Source organism: Atta colombica, unplaced genomic scaffold (assembly GCF_001594045.1).
Source record: "Atta colombica isolate Treedump-2 unplaced genomic scaffold, Acol1.0 scaffold72, whole genome shotgun sequence".
Classification (NCBI taxonomy): domain Eukaryota; kingdom Metazoa; phylum Arthropoda; class Insecta; order Hymenoptera; family Formicidae; genus Atta; species Atta colombica.
This window is the reverse complement of record NW_017259564.1, coordinates 94,006-113,514: the sequence shown is the minus strand read 5'-3', so window position 1 is coordinate 113,514 and position 19,509 is coordinate 94,006. Positions and strand designations below refer to the sequence as shown.

The following is a 19,509-nucleotide window of genomic DNA, read 5'->3' as shown; positions in this document are numbered from 1 at the left end:
CTACTCACTCAAACATGTTTGTTAGAGGATGTTTTCCAACAACGTACAACAGGTGACACAGGGTCAACACGCCGTTGATATTACAAACGCTTTGAAGCGTTTTTTTAATTGGTCAGTTTGTAAAATTCTTTCTTATAATTGATTCATCAAACGCTTCAAAGCATTTGTAGCGAAACTTTGACCGCAGCCACAGTGCAAATGTAACAGTGGCCTTAGTTTTCACCGATGGTTTGATTTGGATCAGAATGTAACAACCAACTACAGTCGAGCATTCCCCTGTCATTCAATTATAACAGGGGACTCGATTGTAATTGATTGGTTCTTATATTCTGATCCGGTTTAAACCCTCAGTGGAAACTAGACCACAGTTGCAAAAAATAAACGTTCTGCTGAACGCAGCCTAGGGTTGTTGTCAAGGTCTCGCTACAAATGTTTTGAAGCGTTTGATGGACCAATTAGAAGAAAAAATTTTACAAACTGACCAATTAAAAAACGCTTCAAAGAGTTTGCAACATCATGCATTGACTATACCCTAGATTTTCGGTACTGACAATAGTGCATTCGGCAATGCAAATTTGAGGCGTCGGAATGCTCTTTTCAATAGTGCACGTGACATATGCTATAATATAAAAACACTTCGACGCCTTAGATTTGCATTACCGAACGCAGCTAGTGAATTTTGGAACACAGCTCTAATTTGATTCGACTGTCGACCATCGTCGCACCATCGACATCGATGGTCATCGATGGTGGATGAAAGACGAAATGGCTTCTCATTTGGTTTTCATTCTGATGCAGTAATCCGACATATCGAAGAGTATTGTATCTTGCTCGTGTTCCAGAATTCTCTACTCGTAGTGAGCTGTACGATCCATTTGCGGTTTTTGCAAATCGTGATTTTCACTCAGGCTCGAACCTATCAATATCAATCCTACTGCTCCTACTGTATCTCGTCTTGTGACTCGTGAGTGATCATCGTTGCGGGTACAATGGCCGATGTAGAAGGAAAGAAATTGACGGAGCTTCGAGTTATAGATCTAAAAACAGAGTTGGAACGTCGAGGCCTGGACAAATCCGGTAACAAAGCGGCGCTTCTTGAACGGCTCTCAAAGGTGAACGATATCTTAGTTTTCTCTTTTTTTTTTATTCTTCGCGCTCGAACGCTCATACTTCAACGGCGTGGTTTATCGATCTTATCGATTTAGTAGTGTACCTGCTGTCGCATATTTACGCTAATTGAAAGGATTTTCAATTATATGATCAATATTATTGAAACCTAATTAAGAATGCTCTTGTTATCAACAAAAAGTGCTCGTTTAAAAGTACATTGAATACTTTGATTGCGCAATCTAGGCTATGTTCCGTTTCACGCATGATGTACATGATGCGTTTATTTGCCTTGTTATTCGCCGAATGTTAAACGAGGATAAATGATGCATTATGCATATCATACATGAAACGAAATACATCCCTAATCAACATGTTACTTGGGATAGGGAGAAAGGCAATTTATATACACTATACTAGCGTCTTAAAATAAATGATTGTTTTTTTCTTGTTTGTATTAGTGTGTCAGTTGTTGATAAAAAGAGTATTTCGTAAATTACGCCAAACGATTGTAATTTGGCTTTGGAAGAGTAAAGTGACCATAAACCTTGAAACACGATGCATTCACTTGCACAATGTACATTCTTTCTATTTGAAATTAAATCTTTGCATGCCAATAATAGTTCACATTTATAAACGTAAAACGGAACAATAATTTAATTATTTATAGGCAATACTAGACGAAGGAGGAAATCCTGAGGAGTATCTTATTGTACCATCTGGTGGGCCACCTAAAATCATTCCGAAAAGGAATGGTGGTATATATGTTTCCATATCTCATTATGAAAGTATCTAAGAGACTATCTACAATAAGTAATACATGATAAAGTAAACTATGAGTCGTAAGAAATTTAATCAGTTGAATGTAAGCAAAAATTTATCATTTATTACTTATTACACAATATAAATTTGATATTTTATGTATCATGGAACAAACTTTTTAAATTTGTTTGGCTGCAGCCTGATTGGCTATAGAACAGAGAGAACCTCTGTCCTGCAGCCAATCAACAGGTTCCAAATCTTGTCAATCGACACAATGAAATATCAGGTTTACTCTCATTGTAGGCGACTCATAAATTATTCCTATTGTAGACAGCCTATCCTATAATTAACATAATAATTGTAGTTTTAAGGCTCCTGAGCTATATTGAATTGTGACATAAACGAGGAATGACGTGAGTAATGAGATCACGGCAAAACATTTATAAAAATGGACTAAGAGTATCCTTGTCCCCTCCGAGTCAGTAAATAATCAAAAAATGTTTGTGAAATAAAATTATGCTACACATGTGCATTGAGGAAAAATTAATAAATGCACTTTACATGCTTTTTATAATTATTTACAAGGAAAATAATGATAGTCTCGGCTGATTTTACAAGTGTTTTACAGCGATCTCATTTCGTTTCATCCAAATTATCTTTATTTATAAATGGCATGCAAAAAAAATCAATGGTTGCATTTAGCAGACTCAACAATTGAGTAAGCGCTCATTGCTATTAATGTATAATTTTGATATGTAAGATTCTGATTGGATGATCTAAAAAAATACACCATATAACAGCGAGTGCTCACTCAACTGTTGAATCCACCGAATGCACCCAATATGATATTCATGATATTTCTCGTTTATAATGTCATTCAAGAGAAAAAAAGAAAAGAAGAGAATATTCGACTGTGATCGTTCAATTTTTACTGCAATGACTTATAATTACGCTTACACAATTGTAGAGAATGAGTTCAATAGAACGTTGATACATTGTATACAAATTCCAATGTGTTGAGCTGAGATAAAAACTTTTTATCATTTGTTGAACCTTCTTATCGTTACAGGAGCTCTGAATCAAGAAGATTCTTCTACTGAGTGCTCTGATCATCAGAAGGAAGAAAATATTGATGGACAGGATAATATAGATAAATATAAAATAGAAGTAAAGACAGAAGAATTTAATGAGAAAGAATTCGTCGCGAAAGAAGTTTCCACCAAGAAAGAAATAAAAGAGGTATTGCATATACATTGATATTTGAGATATTTTAAATTATATATTAGGGTTTAATTTATCGCTCAAAATCAATAATTTGAATTTTTTTGTACAGGAATCCGGACTTGAAATTAAAAATATTATTATTAAGGTGGAAAAATTAGAAGACAAAATGCAAGGAGTCAAGGCTGAAAGTGCACCGAACAGTGACAAGAAAAATGAGGCGGAGAAGATTATCTCAAATCAAACCTCAGACGTGCCATCTGCCACTGTTGAAGCTAATGGAATTGACAATGAGGATTCTATCAATTTGACTATTGGAGAAGATGAGGAGAATCTCCTAGCTGAGGAGGTATGATTTAAAGAAAGAAAGAAATTTTTAGAAATTATCTTGATTTTGCCCATTGCCAAAGTTGTATTTGAAAATTTTTTTTTTACGAGAGTGAAAAAATTTATATAATTTTTCTTATTCATATAAGGTACAAAGATTTCTTTTAATAAGAAAAATTCATTGTTTTAACAAAACGTACATATGACATGATAAACATAATCTCTTTTTATTAAAATAGAAAGACTAATTTTATAGTTGGAGAAAAAAATTCTAACTGATTTTGGAACAAAAAAATGTTAATCATTTTTATTAAAAATAACTAATGGTTTTAATTACATTTGCAACAGTAGGAATTTGGGATTTTAATTTTTTATAATTTTATCTTTACAGCAGTAGAAATAATTTAATTTTCTTGCAATTAAACTCCCTTGATTTCATAGGATTTTATAAAATTCTGGCTGAGTTCGAGGAGACGCTATTAGCGCTATTTGTTCTTCATTCTATCTTCATCGTCATTAAACGTGAAACAAGGATAGTATGATACAAATAGCATTGATAGCGCGCTCCCTGAATGTAATTTTTATAAAATAACTATCAACAAATTTTTAGAACGTTTAGGACTATAAGGAATTTAGAGGTTACAGTATTTAATTTTTATATTATTTTTGAATATAGTCACTTTTGCATATAGATTATGTATTCACATATAATTAATTTCAATAATTATAGATACAAATTTTTTTTAGAATCATTTCTAACAAATGTTTTTCTTATTGCAGACAGAATCTCATGATAGACACAAAGGTAAGTTCGCCATTATGTATTATTTTTTAAATTTAGATATAAGTATTCAGAATATCAAGGCTAGCGATATTTGATATCTGCGGTATCCTGAGTAAGTTAGCGAAAGCGCTAGTGTCAAGAGCAAGCGTCTTCAAGAACGTATTCGTGCAAGCATCTGGAACAAGGGCAACGTCGGGATCGTCCGCAATCAACTTCTTCTTCGTCCTATGAGTTCCGGCCTTCAAGTGTCGTGAACTCGTTTCAACGTCTGGATTCGATATAGCGCAGCCACGATAGATGCGGCATATCATTGAAGTGCAAGCCGGCGACAGAAATGGCGTTTCAACTGGGATAAATGCATGCTGATCGATGGTTTGGAAGGTTTTCACAACTGGGATAAACAGTGTACATCTCCCGACATTTCCGTGCTACTGTTCGAGCAAACAAGCCATATCCCGTAGTCTTTAAGTTAGTTAACGCTATAATTTGATATACAATTACATTAATTATACCTACCACGTAGAGCATCGTTGGATTTCTCTTATCATCGACTCATATGGATACAGGAAGACTCAAGTATACACCAGCAAATATTTGCCGCAAACTATAAATTATCACATGATATGAGGTTTGACCAGTATCTTCGAATCATTCGTGCCTCTTCGAAGAGTCGCATATATACATTTGAACGTTTTCCATGCGCGAGAATAGTAATCTATCACAGGAATCATTTTATCAACGTAGAGCAATGTGAATTCACGAAAATGATAAGCACGCTCTGCGACGCATTTATCTTTTTTTTTTTTTTTTTTTTTTTTTAAATTTCATTTTCAATTCAAAGTTTCGTGGGGAAAAAAATGCGAAGGTAGCTTTGCGCGCACGCGTGTATGTGCACGTGTAAAACCGATAAAATCGACGAGAAAGCTTTAGGTTCTCTGGATCAAATCCATGCTATCGAAGATCAGTGGCTTGTAATATCGTGCCACATCGTTTTGCTGTGTGAATTTCTTAGTGACTTGGCCAAAATTCCTGACTGGAAGTTTTTCACAAAAGCAGCAGATGTTAGGAGGGAGGGAGAAGAGTCTGGGCTTCGCAGAAAGTGACTATGCTACCTTGATTGTCCCTGTAGATGGTGGAGAGAAGAAGAAAATGGAAGAAAACAGCAAGAAGGGAGACCCTAAAGGCAGCGGTAGAGCGGAACCTGGTGCCGGCAGCAAGGAAGGGACGACGTCCGGTGCGAACGGGACGAAGATCAAGCAGGAGGGTGGAGATGGAGGAAGCAAGAGGTTGGTCTCTCTCATAGAGCTAAAAAAGTACGGTTCGCAGTACTGTGGTACAGCAAATATATCGCTCACGACTCTGCTAGGGATGTTCTACTGCTGCATAACCGTATCATCGGAATAATCTCTCTCTCTCTCTATCTCTCTCTCTGTACCGTCAGGACAATGGATTTCCAAGATGAGATCACTCACGTCACATGCAAGATTATATTTAATTCCCTTTTTTTTAAATCGAATCTCGGAAGTTAATCTTCCAATCTGTGTCCTTCCCTTTAGGCTGTAATTCTTAACTCTGGAAATTATGTTAAGAAATTAAGAACTTGGCTAGCAGACTTAAAGTCTCTCGAATGTCGCTTGCATTTTCCTCCGCATATTTAAAAAAAGCGATTATACGTATACTCTATACCAAGAAAAAAAACTAACGAGCTCTGTATGCTGTGTTTCTTACATGAGGACATTCATTCGTTTTATTGAATGGCAGCAATTTCATCGTGCATCGCTATACAAAGGACATTAGTATCTTATGGTAAATTATATTCGGCAAAGTGTACTAAAGTCCTCGTACTATCAAGAAGCAATCTTATTGCTTACTGAAGATACTACTACTTAAAAAAAAAAAAAAGAGAGAAAAGCGTTAAAAGAACTTCCAATTATGGCAAGAAGTATCCTGTCAGAAGAACTGCAGCAGATGATCCTTTTATGGATACTTAGAGCTGAATGTGTTATCGCATGGACGCTTTCCTTATGCATGAATGACAAAAGTGGATGAACAGAGAACACAGTGAATACAGATCCAGTAATCTAAATAGAACTGATAACGTTCGAGATGATATACGAGTGAAACCTTCCCCCAAAAAATCTAGGTCGTACTACCTAAATATAAGTTGCTAGCCAAATTTATGTCCTTAACATAGTTACAGAGATACTTATTAATCACATTTATAGTCCTAATTAATTGTTTATCAGAACTATTATGATTTTTAATTTTCTAACGTAATGACAATATTATCTCTTTCAGCGCGGAGTCTAGCAATAAAAGTCAGAAGAGAGAAGAGAAAGGTAAGCTTTTGTTTATAATAATTTAATAAACAATTTAGGTTCAAATGAATAAATCAGTTACATAGTAAATGCCTGTAAATGAGCCGACACAAAAAGTACGTGTGTAAATGATTATTATTCAATACAATGATAAAAAATAAAATAGTACACAATAGAAAAATTTGCAATAGAACAATTCGCAATAGTATAAGAAATATGCATACGTTTCGTACCCTAGATTTGAGTTCTCTTCAGTACAAAGTAATAAAAAGAAAATATAGATTATATAATATATAGTTTAAATAAGAAATATTTGCAGAATGTTGCAAATCACTAATGCTCTTAAAACTATAATTTTTGTGATATGTGTCCTTATTTAAGTAAAACTATTAAGTTGTCGTGAAAATCATCTCTCTCATATGGAACGTGTCACCGATTAAATTGCCAAATTTACTGAACACTATAATATTTTTTGTTGTATATTTGATTTATTCAAATTGATTTTTTTTTTAAATAATATTAATTTTGGAATAAAGTTAAACTTACATAAATTTGATAAGCGATACATGTCCAGAGATGTTGATCATTCGCTAGTAAGTGTGCAAATGGAAACATTTTATGATTAGAAGTCAAACGACAAATACAAAGAACAAAATAGAGTTGGAGAAAGGGAAGAGACAAATCAAATTATGTTAGAATATATAAGATTAAGAAATATTGTATCATTTTTTAAGTTTAATCCATTATTCTATTGTTTTATATATAACATTTTAGAGATCAGCTTTTTTTGTAAAATTTTTTCTTCATCTAATATCTTTGCATTTATCCAGTCAATTCATGTGATATATTCAATATGGTCCGTGACCATAGATTATGGAATATTGTGTGGTATCCTATATTCTATATATCCTATATATCCTATATTCTAACATAATTTGACTTGTCTCATCCCTTTTTCCAACTCTATTTTGTTATTTGTACTTGACATTTGACTTCTCGTCACATAAAATGTTTTCATTTATATGCTTAACGAACGATTGACATCTCTGGACATGTATCGCCTATAAAATCCATGTAAATTTAACTTTATTCTACAATTAATATTATTAAAAAAAAAACTTTAATAAATCAAATATACAACAAAAAAATTTTGTAATGTCCAGCAAATTTGGCAATTTAATTCGGTAACACATTCCATATGAGAGATGACTTTCATGACAATATCATAACTTAATGGTTTTACTTATAATAAATAAGGACATATCGCAAAAATTATAGTTTTAAGAGCATTAACGATTTGCAACATCTATATTTTCTTTCTTTTTATTTCTTTGTAGTCTGAAGAAGACCGAAATCTAAGGTCGAAACGTATGCGTATTTCTTATATTATTACGAATTGTTCTATTGCAAATTTTTCTATTGTGTACTACTTCATTTTTTATCATTGTATTAAATAATAATCATTTACATGTACTTCTTGTGTTGGTTCATTTACAAGTTTTTACTACGTAATTTATTTTTGTTTAGTTTGTGAATGCAATGTCTTCTTTTGCAAAAAGAGAGAGGTATTGTAAATTCTATAAAATCCCACATAAACATATGTTTTATAATGTTCTATTATATACATGTGCCTACTTTTTTTTATTTGTATGTTATTTATAATGTCCTTCGTAGATAAGAAGACATCTCAGATCAATCCAACCAATGCAAGCAGTCGCAATCTGTGGGTATCTGGCTTATCGTCCAGTACTCGTGCGACTGATTTGAAGCAGATCTTCTCGAAGTACGGCAAGGTCATAGGCGCAAAAGTGGTAACAAATGCAAGAACTCCAGGAGCGAGATGTTACGGTTATGTTACTATGTCTTCGAGCGAAGATGCTGCAAAATGTATACAGCATTTGCATAGAACTGAGCTTCATGGGCGTGTTATCTCTGTGGAAAAGGTAAATTATGATTTTTTTTTTAATTTCAACATCATCAAAATAAAATTCTTCTGTAGTATCTGTAGTATCTCAAAACTTATAAATTCTCTTACAGGCAAAAGGTGATACGCAACAAAGTCATATACGTAAACGTGATACGATTAATGGTAAATCAGAGAAGAAAGAGGAGAAAGAAAAGCCGAAGGATCATGATATAAATGAAAGAAAGGAGAAGGAAATAAAAAAGGAACCCGAAGAAAAAGGATCAGATGCTAGTAAATATTATTATAGTATAATAATTACGCTCTAATAGGGGAAAATTATTTTTTTATAAATGAAACGTTTTAATATCGCAAATGTAAATACATAACTGAATAACTATAGCTTTAACGATCTAATCTAAATCTTTAGTGTTTAAATAATATTTTTAGTGTAAATTTATATATATATTTCGTTCTGCAAATTGCACGCCGAAATTATTTTCACTCTTAAAACGTAATCGTAAGCAAAACTAAGATATTAATATTACAAATTAAATTGATAAGTAATGGATGTTAATAAGCATCTTTTAAAATTGTAAATAATTTATTGCGAAAAGTATTATTTCAGCCAGGAAATTTTTATAAGTCTTTAACTTCTAACAATATACATAGACATTAACCGATTATATATATTACGTTTGTTTAGCAAAAAAATCTGATGATAAAAATGAAAGTGTCGAACTAAAAATAAAAATTGAAATGCCAGACAAAAAGGAAGATTTGTCTAAAGAGTCCGATTCTCGATCGACAAAGTCTACTAGCAAGAAGCCGGAAAGTGAGAGAGGAAGGCGAGAAGAAAAACGGATTCGTACTTGGGAGAGAGATCACCGATCTCATAGTAGATCTCGGAGCCGCGAACGACGGAAGCGAGACGACGTTCTCACATTTGCTAAAATCAGAGTAAATATTTTCAGCTTTCGATTTCGAATAAGATCATTAGTAGCAAAAACGAATTCATGTAAAAGACAAAATCTTGAATTTTCAGGAAGAACGTGAGCGGCAAAGAATGCGCGAAAGAGAACGAATGCTAAGAGAGGAAGAGCGAAGAAGAAGGGAAGACATGGAACGTCAGCGAGAGATAGAGCGTAGACATCGAGAAGAATCTGCACGCTTAGAGAGAGAACGAGAGAAGTTGAGACGAGAAAGAGAACGGATCGAACAGGAAAAGGCCGAGTTACTACGACTCGAGCGGGAGCGGCAAAAGCTTGAGAGGGAAAAGCTCGAGCGCGAAAGATTGGAATTAAAGAGACAGCAGATGCGTTTGGAAGAGAGTCGACGCGCGCCACCGCCACCGTCCATAAAGAGATCGTCCAGCGATAGGAGAGATCCGCGAGATTTGTACGCGGAATCTGACAGAAAACGATTAGCTACAGAACATAGTCGCAGGCATAGCCCGGAAAGAATTGTCGATAGGCGAAATGAGATGTTGGAGCGAGTGTCAGATAGACGACTGGATCCTTCGCCACCATCTCGATATGAATCCAGCAGGTAAACTTAAACAATATTTTAAAATTAAAATTTGTCATATTTTAAAATTTTATTAAAGTTTATTAAAACAATTTTTTATTAAAAATATATTAAATACTATGCTTTGCAGTATATATCATTTCAATCTATCAAAAATCATCACGAAATTTCCGAATACTATGATGACTAATCCAATATTAATATTGATAATAATAATGAAATTTATTTCAGATCCACTCAAGAGTTGGGATTGAAAAAAGAATTCAAGAGAAGTAGCGATTTTTCTTCAAGAAACAGTCGACCAGACAGCTTTTCCGATGTTTCTCGGGGAAGAGAAGTCATTGTACGGCGAGAAAGTTTATCTACCACATCCTCATCCTTGGATCCTCGACAAGTTAAGGAAAGGTACGTATTATACTCTTAAATCATAAAATGAAAATGAAATCATATTTCAAATTAATTACATTTTTGATTTGAATTTACACAGATATGATCGTCCGAATACCACGTCCTATACTCGCGAACGCGAAGTACGACGTTCCGATCCCGAAACACATCGAAGTTCTAGAGACACTCATACGCGATACAGTGATAGTTTCAAACCTCCGACATCTAGCACACCACGTAAGTATGAAATAAACCGTATATGTACAAGAAGTGATTTTACTACACGACACTAGGAATTTTTATCTCCTTTTCTACTCTTATAATCGATATCACACTGAACCATTTTTAGACGGTTTTTCTTTAATTTTCTACACAGGATATAGGCATTACGTTAAGTAAGGAAGCAATACAGTAGCCAAAACATCCTCACGAACATTTCTGACAAAGAAGAGAATATATACACACGACCTGATATTATACATGTAAATTTATTTTCGTTTAGAGTATTCTTGATTTGAAATTCTTGGACGATATACAATAATGTGAAATTAGATAGTACAGATAAATTATATTATCTTTCAATATATATATTATAAACATTGAAATATGCGCCCAAAATAAACTTTTTACTCAACAAAATTTTTGAGATTTAAAAAATGTAAAGTTTAATTTTTTAGTAAGAAAAATTGATACACACAGGAAAATTAAATAAACTTATAGTAAAGAAATCTCGTTCTTTATAATTTATATATCTTTCACGTAAATAGTCAATAATTTTGAGAAATGGATTTTATCAATATATAAACATTATTTTTTATTATATAAAAATATTTTATGATATTTGTGAAGGAGAAAATATTAATATATGAGCAAAAGGAAGGGATATCTTACAAATCTTTTTTTTTTAAGTGCCAAACATTTTTAAAGATAGAAATAGTTTATATAGTTACGAGCACACGTTATATATGACTAAGTTATAAAAAAACTAGCTAGTCGAATATATAATAAAGATATTGTTTGTTTAAGTATTCTTAATTTTTGGTAACACATGTCGGCTCATACACATAAATATTTCTTTTTTAAATCCAACACTTTTATCATTAGATTTCTTTATTAAATATAGTAATTGTTTAGGCTTTATGATTTGAAGTTCTACTAAATACTATGTTAAGTTTGTTTATTAAATTCATATATAATTTATTAAAGTTTGTGTTTATTATTATAATTAATGTTAAATTTATTATATAGAAAAATAATTTTTTCTTTAAGAATTAAAATTAAAATAATTTTATTTCATACTGTAAAAAGAAATATATTGGTAAATATATATACACATAAGAAGAAATTGAGAATAGGATTTTACTTGATCCTAATAATTTCAGATTATAGAAGTTTGTACTAAGAATTAAGCGCTGGTTTAAGTTTCCTAATTTTTAAGTATTTTAGTTTGGTATTCTTTTATATATTATCATTGAAGCTTGTACAGAAATTCATTATCATTCCAAATCCAGTCTGTATTCTCTTTTATAAATGTGTATGCTTCATAATAAAAATTTATATGATTTTTGTTGAGTTTTCATTGTAGTTAGTTGAACCTGCTATCAGTCTTACGATTCTATGAACAGGATATGAAAGCAGTGTACAAAAGTTTCTCTGGTTTATCTATTAAATGCTATGCGATACTCGACGCGAACACGCATCAATCATACCTATCATGTCCCTGCAAGCGTGATTAACATAGTTTTTATTATAAAGCATACCAAGTAATACGAACGCAGAGTTAATGTAATGCAATTTTAATTTATATTTAAATAAGATTGTATAATTAACTTTTTTCTTGTTGGTGAATATTTTAATAATTTTTATATATCTTGCGGAAAACATAGAGAGAGATGAATGTTTTAATTGTAAATTATTAAAAAAATAATAAAAGCACCGTCTTCATTCATTCTTGCATGCTATTGTTATATACAGGTGAAAGTCGTTATGTGGAAAGCAATCGTACACCAAGTGGTTGGCATTCGGGACCTACATCTTCAAAATCCTTTAACTCTGTGACAAGCAGTGGGTCTCGCGATCCTCGCAACGAGCCTTCTAGCTGGAGTTCTAGATCATCCGATAGCGTTAACAGGTAAACTATTTGATTCACAGATATAACTTTCAGCACTGTGACCTTACTTTATTATGATATGCAATATGATCGCGATAAGAGATATTTTTAGATGTAATTCGATAGCTAAATAATCGTACGCTGATTGCAGATGGAGCAACTCGAGTAGCATGGGAAATACACTGCGACATCCGATTCCGCCGACGTATCAGAGTGGACCAATGCAGTCTATGGGATTGGCTGCACCTGGGACCGCGCCGTCGTACGAACGGTTTGAGGCGTACAAATCGTCTATGCCCATGAGAAAATATTGATTATCGGATTACGCGACATTTCGCAATCATGAACATTCGTTCAAATAACTACAGAATTTTTCGAATTCCTTGATTAGCGACTACAGAATACAGAGTAGTCTAACGCGCAGATAAACTATGACAAATTGCAAATTATTAATTGCACGAATTGCAACATTCGGTCTTGAAAGTATAAGGATTTCAACTGTCAGAAATGCTTTTCGTTTTCCGCACCAGCTTGATCGATTGGAAAAAAATCACGTATACATTTATCGAGCAAAATGTCAATTTTATACAAAATTTATATTGTGCATAATATTATCCAAGGAGAGCACTCGTCATAATTTGCAATTATATATCCTCCTTGTCATCATTTCTCTTATACATGTATCCATTTTGCATGATACATACATCTTGTGACACATTCTAACTATTCGTAACTAGCGGATTTTTGTACATGTGTTAATAGATTCCACTAAAGTGTCCCTACGAGGTGAAATATTACTTATTTTCTTATCGGTTTGTAAATTGTCATTTATTTGCTTTGCGGATATATTGATCGGTTAGCTCTATCATCATCCAAGAAACGACTTAATGAGAAAGTAGAGGCTATAAGTGCACCTGTTTATTTTAAACGAGTTTGTTTTAATAGAATATAATAAACGAGTAATGTATGATGAAGGACTTTGGCTATATTTATACCGCATTTAGGTCATGATCTATACAAAGTATCCTTGTTTATCCTGTAGATTAAACAAAAACATCTGTCGCATAGGTCGCGGTCTAAGCACACGGTGTAAACATAGCCATTGTATTGCATAATTTTCTTTTTCTGAAAGAGAAGTATTCTTTCCTTGTCAGAGTATTTGGACCGGGATTTGTATATTGGATTTCGGAATCACAGAAGATAAATTGTACGTGTTGAGAATAATGCGGTAGCTGCGCCTACTTTATACAGCGAAATGCAGGAACTCGATGTAGCGACAACTGTCGCAGCAGCAACGTAAATAAATTTAGCCAACACTATTAGACTCTACGTTTGGCTTACACTTTCTTTCTCTAGTGCCCAGAAGCAAAGACGTACTTCGCGAATAATCGCGTCCCGATGGCATGCGAGATCCTTTATAATCCGACCCAACAGTACCAGCTAAATTGAATCCAAAAATCCAGTTCGTTTCGGATAGGAGACTATACTTCTTACATAATGTATATTCTTGAATAGATCATTTTCAAGATGGATCTAAGAGAAGATGGCTCGCCAGCTGCATTCCTGCGCGTCGCGATGACGAATCGTCGTCGAAAGGCAGAGTATTGACTGTATAGAAGATGGTAGAAGGAATACCACTTTCCCTTGAGACCAGGAACTGGCGCCTCCGGAGAAAGAAGGAGGAAGAATGGGAGAGAGTGAACCGATCGGTTGGTCGCGAACCTCGAGAATAAAGTGTGTCGAGGTCTTTTCACGGACAGTCGTTTCGTGGCTCGTCCCGTGCAACTGTGATTGCTTCCTTTACTTATCTCTTCTTTCTTTTCTTTTTTACTGTCGGTGTTGTGCCTTCTCCCCGCCACAATTATCTCATTCTCTTTCTCTCTTTCTTTCTCTCCCTCTTTCTATTTCACTCGCCGCTTTCGACGCATCATGCATAACTCGCCGGCAGTACTCTCCGTGACAATTCTTAGCTAAAATAGTTCGGCCGTGTCTCTCGTTCGGCCCTGGGTGTCACAGATGCCATTCGCGACATTGTAAACAAACAAACGCCGGGGGATGTCCTAAATAAATTTTTCCCTCTTCTCTTCGAACGAAGATGTCTTCATCAATGGCCCTGAGTAAGTGAGAATTTTTCCTTTTCTAATCTAATCAATCTGAAGAAATTTTTTCGGATTTTAAAAAGGGTGTGAAAACGTGAATGTCGACGACAATGGATCATGAGGTGATCCTGGTTCCGCTCGGACGAATTGACGATAGAACGTCACGCAACAGTGACGGCGGATATTATATGTTCAAGTAGACTACTGGCGCGGTATAGATTTCAAAAGTGAAAATGGAGTTAGTGAATCGACGTGTCGGTGCGTCGATGGTAAGAAAGCGATTTATTTGCATATCTCCTCAGTAGCGTCTTCCAAAGGATCGCTTTTTAAGTCTCATCTGTTACTTTCAATCTTGCGAAAAAAAGACTACGCGCGTAAATCCCTTATTATTTCTTTATGAAATACTGATTAAAATTTTAAATATACACACTATCTTTCACATATAGTCAACATCATCAAAAATCTTTGAGAATTGATGAAAAGGAAAATTTCTAAGAAATGTCACTAACAAATGTCTATTAATAATCGTGTGTTTGATTAATGTGTATCATAGAAATGAAGCAATAAAAAAAAAGGATCATTTGAAATATATAAAAAATGTTCCCACGAATTGACACGAATTGTAATAAAGATAGCGTAATATTAATTTTATTGTCATTTTCACTTTATGATTCATAATTACATAAACCAAATTTATCTTTTTAATATATTTTAGCGCACACTTGCCTATTAAAAATTATCATGTATAAAAACCTTAATATACTAATTTTATTTTTATACTAATTTTAATTTTATTTAAAGTAAAAAATAACTTTTTTCCAATTATGGCTCTAATAATAATCCACTTTATATGAAATATTATAAAATATTAATATTAAAAATAAAATTTGAAATTGTAGTTATATATACGGATATATTTACAAAAATAGATACGAAATTCTAATCTTTTCTAAAATATTGGTAACAAGTGTTTACGTAATTAATTTCGATATTTCGATATAGTATTTTGACAAAACAATAACGATGCAGCGAATCATCTTAATGTATTTGCCAAATTAAATTTGAAAAGAAATTGTTCCAATAATTGAAAAAAATATTTTAGCTTATTTTAGCTATATTTTAAAAATAATTGTGCTCAATAAAAATGTACAAATTATTTCTTATTTCTAAATTATAATACAAAAATATTGCATCATGAAGTATTATACATTTAATATGGCTAAATTAAAAATTTAGAATCAAACAATTTCTGAGATATATGAATCAATCTTTTGAAAGTGTTCGTCGATCATTTGGAAATAATTGAACAATATATCCTGATTTATTTCTTCAATATACTGTCAGCGTCTCATTTATTATTCTTGAGAGAATATTTACACCTCAAATTGGATTTTTATAATTTTTTTACAAATACCGTTTAGAAATTTATCTATTTTATTTTGACAAAACTGTTGCGTTATCTTAGAATACGAATTATCTTAGAACAATTATTAGATACAGAATTATTGCGAAATTTTTCATTACTTTATGATTCCATTATTGCAATGTTTTCACAATTTGTCTATCGTCTTATCAAAATGCGAAAGAGAGACACCGAAAAATACACGACGAAGAGAAACGTTATTTTTGTCAAATGATTTAAATAAATTTACTTTGGCTGGGATATTTTTCGCAATAAGTTATTTATACGTTTAAAGATGCTTATTAATATCATTATTAACCTTCAATCACACAAGGGATTAGCGTAATTCCACCCGATTTTCAAAATTCAGGCATTCGATGCTTTGAGCAGTGGTGCTGAAACTCGATTCTGTACCTTTAAACAAGGAAAATTACAAAAGCGAACAAATTTATCAGGTGTTGATCAATGAAATAATCAGTATTCTAATAAATTCGCTCACTTTTATAATTTTCACCTCATTTCAAGATACAGAATCGATCCCCTGGAGAGGAAAAAATTTAAGTTTTACCTCTATAATTTCCTTGCTCGGCGACCTTCTAATGTGCCATTAGTTACGTAATTGTATGATAAATAATTGTACGATGTAAAGTACGTGTTAGGATTATCCTAATTCCTTGTGGATCAACGTCAAAAAAATCGGGCTTACTGCAAAATTGAAATATAAATAGAAATAATTGGATTATTTATGATTTTAATTATGAGTGCACATAAAAAAATGATTTAAGTTAATTTTATTGTGCTCTTAATATCAGAAAAAAACTTCTTCTTCTTCCTCGTTAATGATTCCCGCGGTAAATGCGGTAAATATTAATGCGGTAAATATAATAGTAAATTGTTAATATTTACCTTTAGAAGAACATTAGAATCACTTTTTTTATTTATTTCTATCAAAATTCAAAGATTTTCGGTTTATGATTAGTTTCTATGAAATTGAAAAATTATTCATTTTCACTTTGCAAAAAAAAGTATCGTTTTTAGAACAAATCGCAAAAATGCTTATAGTTTCTTAAAGTTCAACTCATTAGCTGTTGATTTATCATTAATAAAATCTTTTTTCATTTATTTTTGACAAAAAGATGAGATTGAAAAAAATTCGTTTTCACGTTCTTTTTCATTCTTTCTCACTTGCAAAATATCTTTTGTGCTATGACATTTTAGAACATTTCAAAAATTCTTTTTTTTTTCAGTCTTTAAACGATAGATTAAAAAAAAATTTGTTAAAATTGATGTACCATAATCTGAGATACAAGCAAAAGAAAATGTTGGGCTTTCAAATACCTGGATGTGTGTAGATACGGACCGTCAGAGTTGTGCGTATTGAAGGTTAATTTGACGATTAATTTATTTGTGATATTATTTTAACTTTAATTTGTGATTGCGTTTCAAATATGATAATAATTGGTATACAGTATATAACTAAAAAACATATTTAAAATTTATATGAATATTATTAGACACCCAAGTTTCAATCATATTGACTTTTTTACTTATTTGATTTAAACAAATTTATTTTATTCGTTAACATATAATTAGAAATCGATAACCAGTACGCAGAATTGTGTGGTGCATATTTAATTATCGCATGCACGATTCTGTATGCGAATAATCAAATTTTTAAATATAAATAATCATAGTTGATTGCAAGTTTAATAATAAATATAATTATTTGTATTTAAAAATTTTTTGTACTTAAAAATTCCATCGAGTAACTATGGTTATCCTCAAATTTATTTGAAATTAAATTTTCATAACACGTATGGCTTTATTTCATTTTGCTTCAAAACGAACGCGCGTCTCGCGGGAGTCGCGGGTCGAAGGTGGCCTCAATTACGACCACCATTCGTAAATTCCCCGCGCCTCGTGCACGGTCCGATTCTCACTTTCTCGGATTAGCCGTCGTCGCCGATTGTCTAACGATACCAAGATCCTGGTGACCTACTGACGGAACGAATAAGTCTCGCACGGCATCAGTTTTCTCATTAATTACATCTTACAAAATAATTGCCATTTGGAACATGATTAGCTCTTATCCATCTATGGATCATTATCGGGATTCCCAGTACCGAATCAACACGCTAATTTTTAGTCTAATAATAGTAGTGCGATCTTCACACGACTCATTAGTACGCGACACAGATTCGCAAATTTATGAAAACATTAACGAGAATTACATCTAGCCAGTCGCACAAAAGTTCCATTGTTTCCTGTTGTTGCAAATTAATCCCAATCTAGGTGATGGTTAATTAAACCTAATTTTTTTACATTAAATGTATGTGCATAATTTTTACATGGACAATTCTAACAATTCTAATTTTTTTAAATAGATGTGTTTAATGCTCCTTATATTATATATTTACTGTAACTACCTTACATTGCAATGTTAGAAGCGAAAAGAATATATACAGGAAATTATATTAAAATGTAAAAGTAATTTTTAAAAAAATGACATTTGCAATCGACAGAATATTTGTAAAAAATCGAAAACTTTCCGTGTGTTCCGGTAATCAATAAATAACTTTAACATATATGAAATTGAATTATGTCTGACCAGAAAACGAAACGAGCTAGACAAATGTCGAATCGAGATTAATATGAATTTTTTATTATGAATTTATTCCGAAATAAAAAAGAAATTTTCAGTATATTTTACAAACGTATTTTTTCAAACATAAATATTGTATTATTGAAAAATGTTTTTATTTTAATATATTTCTTGCAAGAATTTTAATTATGTATTTTCTTGCTCCTGATGTCATCAATTTGAAGATTTGTGATGAATGATCAGCATGCCTATAATTGAAATTAGTATCTAAAACAAATTATATATTTTGCGTTCAAATAGATAATTAAATATGATTATTTAACTGCTTTTTTTTCTGTACGCATAATGTTTTCATATATATCTCACAAAAATTACAAAACAACATTTCTGAAATGAAAAATTGCGTGTCTTTTTTGGAGAGGAAGTGGGTAGTCTCTGATCGAGACTCGTAAATTGTCACGTCACGAACACGAACTCATCATTCGGAAATTTAAACGTTGGCATACATCGCGGACATATTCTCCTTTTTTCCTTCTTATGCGATATGATGTCGCAAATAAAATTGCGGAATTTGTATAATGTATGTATCGCATACAACTTTCAGCATATCTGGGTTACTATGCGTAAGTATATATATTCTATACTCAACACGAAATATACGTAAATGTATCACAAATGCCATACAACACAAAAAATTCTTCGAAAGGAGTTGCGTTTTTCCTCGTTATGCAAAATTCAGCCGAGATATAGGATCTAAAAGTAGCGGAATAACACATTTATGATTTATGAAATGTTATGAAATAATTTAGACATTCATGAGATCCTATTTGACTTTCTTGGCCAAATAAAAGATGATTTTTCTGCAGCGAATATATCAGAGATGATCGCCTGTGCCGCATGTATTCAATTATATAATAGCGTTGTCTCCGTAATTGCTCAGACAAAATTCCTTTAGTCAAC

General features: G+C 32.4%; 2 protein-coding genes across 2 annotated transcripts in view; both read left to right on the top strand.

Moving 5' to 3' along the window:
* The first annotated feature begins 748 nt into the window (after positions 1-748).
* On the top strand, positions 749-13,775 carry LOC108692476 (SAFB-like transcription modulator). The gene is made up of 15 exons (XM_018200741.1): positions 749-1,112; positions 1,778-1,865; positions 2,939-3,108; positions 3,203-3,439; positions 4,198-4,222; positions 5,331-5,487; positions 6,500-6,540; positions 8,194-8,462; positions 8,557-8,716; positions 9,129-9,382; positions 9,468-9,970; positions 10,181-10,354; positions 10,437-10,573; positions 12,311-12,467; positions 12,598-13,775. The coding sequence occupies exons 1-15, from the start codon at positions 990-992 to the stop codon at positions 12,758-12,760; spliced, it is 2,658 nt and encodes an 885-aa protein (XP_018056230.1). The 5' UTR covers positions 749-989; the 3' UTR covers positions 12,761-13,775.
* Positions 13,776-14,103: 328 nt separating this feature from the next.
* Positions 14,104-19,509, top strand: part of LOC108692470 (proclotting enzyme-like) — a 43,410-nt gene continuing 38,004 nt past the window's right edge. The window contains exon 1 of the mRNA XM_018200731.1: positions 14,104-14,563. Coding sequence (XP_018056220.1) covers positions 14,542-14,563 — 22 coding nt within the window. The 5' untranslated portion in view covers positions 14,104-14,541. The remainder of the gene's footprint in view (positions 14,564-19,509) is intronic.